This window comes from Propithecus coquereli, unplaced genomic scaffold, assembly GCF_000956105.1.
Source record: "Propithecus coquereli isolate 6110/MARCELLA unplaced genomic scaffold, Pcoq_1.0 Scaffold63, whole genome shotgun sequence".
Classification (NCBI taxonomy): domain Eukaryota; kingdom Metazoa; phylum Chordata; class Mammalia; order Primates; family Indriidae; genus Propithecus; species Propithecus coquereli.
In genome coordinates, this window is record NW_012152285.1 from 3,421,505 (window position 1) to 3,424,932 (window position 3,428).

At 34.1% G+C, this 3,428-nt stretch overlaps 1 protein-coding gene across 1 annotated transcript in view; it reads right to left on the minus strand.

Annotated features, from left to right (window-relative positions):
- Positions 1-3,428, minus strand: part of ATAD1 (ATPase family, AAA domain containing 1) — an 88,756-nt gene that overhangs the window by 36,743 nt on the left and 48,585 nt on the right. The window contains exon 6 of the mRNA XM_012659744.1: positions 3,255-3,361. Within this exon, the coding sequence (XP_012515198.1) occupies positions 3,255-3,361 (107 nt within the window). The remainder of the gene's footprint in view (positions 1-3,254; positions 3,362-3,428) is intronic.

The window sequence follows — 3,428 nt, forward strand, 5'->3', positions numbered from 1 at the left end:
TTCTAATAACTAAAATATGTACTGTTCACTTGCAAGTACCTTTACTGAAGAATTATAAAGATTTGTTTTAAAAAAATTATATTTTGCAAAATATGGCTGCCTATGAATACATGTTGAATGACTGAAAGCTGTTATGTTATAGCTTGGGTATATAGTTTAGGAGTATGGGGGGATACTTCAAGTGCTTTAACAATAATATTATGGAAGCCAGGTGCAGTGGCTCATCCCTGTAATCCCAGGTGACTTAGGAGGCTAAGGTAAAAAGATAGCTTGAGGCCAGGAGTTAGAGACCAGCCTGGGCAATACAGCAAGAGCCCCTCTCTAAAAAAAAATTGAAAACAAAATTAGCTGGGGGTGGTGGCGTGTGCCTGCAGTCCCGGCTACTCAGGAGGCTGAGGCGGAAGGACTGCTTGAACCCAGGAGTTGGAAGCTTGCAGTGATGGCTATGATCCCACCACTGCACTCCAGCCTGGGAGACAGAGCAAGATTCCTTCTCTAAAAAACAAAACAAAAATAATATTATTATGGAGAGAATCATTCCCCCTCAAGTCTGAAAATTCTGGTAATTTTAATAGATATCATGTACTTTTTCTCTAGATTTCATATCATCTCATGACACCATCAGCACTGCAGATGATACCTTCTTGGTGCTAAATAAAACTTCAAGCAATCCAACTTTAAACAAAGGCAACACAGTGAAAGCAAACATCAAAATGCTGGATAGAATTTAAAAAAAAATGTTGATGGATGGCCCTGCCAATTTCTGGGTCTACGCCACTTATTTATAAATGATGTAGAGATTAAAAAATCAACTTTAAAAATCAAAATGAATAAAGACAGAAATATACAAAACAAGTTAATTTCTGAAAGATGTCAACATTAATATTACTGTTGATATTTTAGTATAACCTAGTAACAGCATACATCTGCTATCCAAAATGAAAACTGATTGTATTCTATGGAAAAATACTTCTCTAACATTATCTTTTTTCTGCCTAAGAGGTTTTACATTTTTGAAATAATCTAAAATTTAACTTCAGAGCATGATAAAATATCCACCAAATCTTATATTCTACTCCTACTCTTTATATTTAATGATATTCAGGAGCCTCAGAGCCAGATTACTTGCAATTAACTGTGAAAGTTTGCCACCTAGAGGAAGAAAATATAACACAAATATAAATCTGAAAAATGTTAGGTCCACAACATAATGCAATTTTGTATTTGGGTTAAGTGGTCCTAAAATCAAAATATTAATGTTTGTACCTATTTTTCTTTGTAGGATTTCAACAACTTGATAAAATTAATAAAAAGAAAAGAATTCTACCAAATTTAAAGCAAACCTTAAAAGTGATCAAATAAATTAACTTCGTAAGATAATAAATGAATGTAAGTAAGGATATTTTGATAGAGATTCAAAGTGATATGGAAGCTTGTTGAAGACTAACTACATTCAGTTGTAAAGAATCACAAAAGGCACTGTGGTTATGGCAATATTTGAACAAAAAATGAAAAATGGGCTGCATTTGGATAAAAAATATAGGTAAACAAATAGCCTAAAATAAAACAAAATAATAAAAAAACACAGCATGGAAGATGGAATGCTAGAAAATAGAGACAAGTAATCCAAATAAAGCTAGTACAATATGGTCTAATGAATATGTATAAAACAATAGATATTTCCAACAAAAAAGCAAGAGTCATTGAAAACTCATAGTTTCACATAAAGCAAATTTTGGCTGGGCGTGGTAGCATATGCTTGTAATCCCAGCATTTTGGGAGGCCAGGGTGGGAGGATCTCTTGAGGCCCGGAGTTTGAGACCAACCTGGGCAACAGAGCGAGACATCATCTCTACAAAAAATAACAAAAATTAGCTGGGCATAGTGGCACATGCCTACAGTCTCAGCTACTTGGAATGTTGAGGCGGGAGGATCACTTGAGCCCAAGAGTTTGAAGCTGCAAGTGAGCTGTGATCAGGCCACTTCACTCCAGCCTGGGTGACAGAACAGTACCCCGTCTCTTAAAAAGAAAAAAGCAGCAGCAAATTTTAAACAGCAGTTTTAAGAGACAAAAACAAAGAACCTTTACACATATATTAATTATATTTAGTACAAATGAGCTAAAATACAAAATGAGAAGCAATGATAAGTAGCAAAGTCATCAATGCTAAGGTATTGTTAAAATTTTTTAAAGTCTTTAAAACAAAATATGAAGATAATTTTTTGTTTTCTTTCACATTGAAAATAACCAGATCTAAATTTATGCTTCAAAAGCTTAACTTCATCAGTGAATACCCTAAAAACACTACCTTTTATATCTCAGGTCTCTCAAGATGAAGAATGTCACCAGTTACTAACATTTCTAGTAATGGTGATGAGTTTCATCGGGTCATTATCTATTTTTATTTCCATTGTGACCATATCATACTTGTAAGAAAGCTAGCTAGGATACGGGGCTCCATCCATAATTTAGAAAAGACAATCCTAGAGAAGAGCTAACTGGTTCATATGAAAGTAGAATATGTTTGAAACTATTATTCAAAATTAATAATATAAATTTAACTCAATATCAAATACATCACTGAGCTTACAAGAAAGTACGGAATATTCAGAGGCCAAAAACTAAGTGAAACTTAGAACTCAAAGAGGTAAATTGAAAAATAATGCTGGCATTCTCTTAGGTTGCATAACAAGGGAACTTAGGTGTGGTAGAAGAGACAAAGCCTAGGAATAGAAGACTGTCTTGTATAAAACTGGGATCCTAACGAAAGGAATACATGACAAGAGGTAAGAAAGTGTAAGTTTCAGTAACTGATGAACTTGGTAAAATGAAAATAAGGTAAGTGAAATAAGAACTGGGAATAAAGACTATAAGGAATTATGGTAAGGGTCAAAACTAAGAGTCAAGAAAAAGAGAAAGAATACTTAAATATGTACACAATACCTACGGCCACTAGTCACCTCCTCTTCCTTGGCACAGAGGTTCTAAAAGTCCAAGGAGAAGCTTTGTCCTGGTTTTTTCTCTTCCACTGCCTCTGTTTCAAGTATTTAGGCAATCTATTAATGTTTTATTAAACATGAAGCCCTCAAATGGATGAAATTTATACAAATCATATCCTTTTGGATCCTTATCACTTAATGATAAGTGTAAATAATTATGAAAAAGACTTCTGTACAAAAGCATAAGTAGCCTGCCAAATTTCCTATTAAGAACAAAAACCAGTAAAAGTTGAGGGCAGATTTCATTCAAATACCTGGCAGCGGTGATCAGTATCCAGTCCATCCCACAGACTCATAAACTGAGCTTTCATCATGGCTGTAGCTTCATGGTCAGAACTCGAACGGTTTCGTAGAAAGGAGTCTAGAAGGAAAAGGTCCTTAACCTTAGAAATTAATAATGAATTATTTACTCTTTATATAATTTGAAA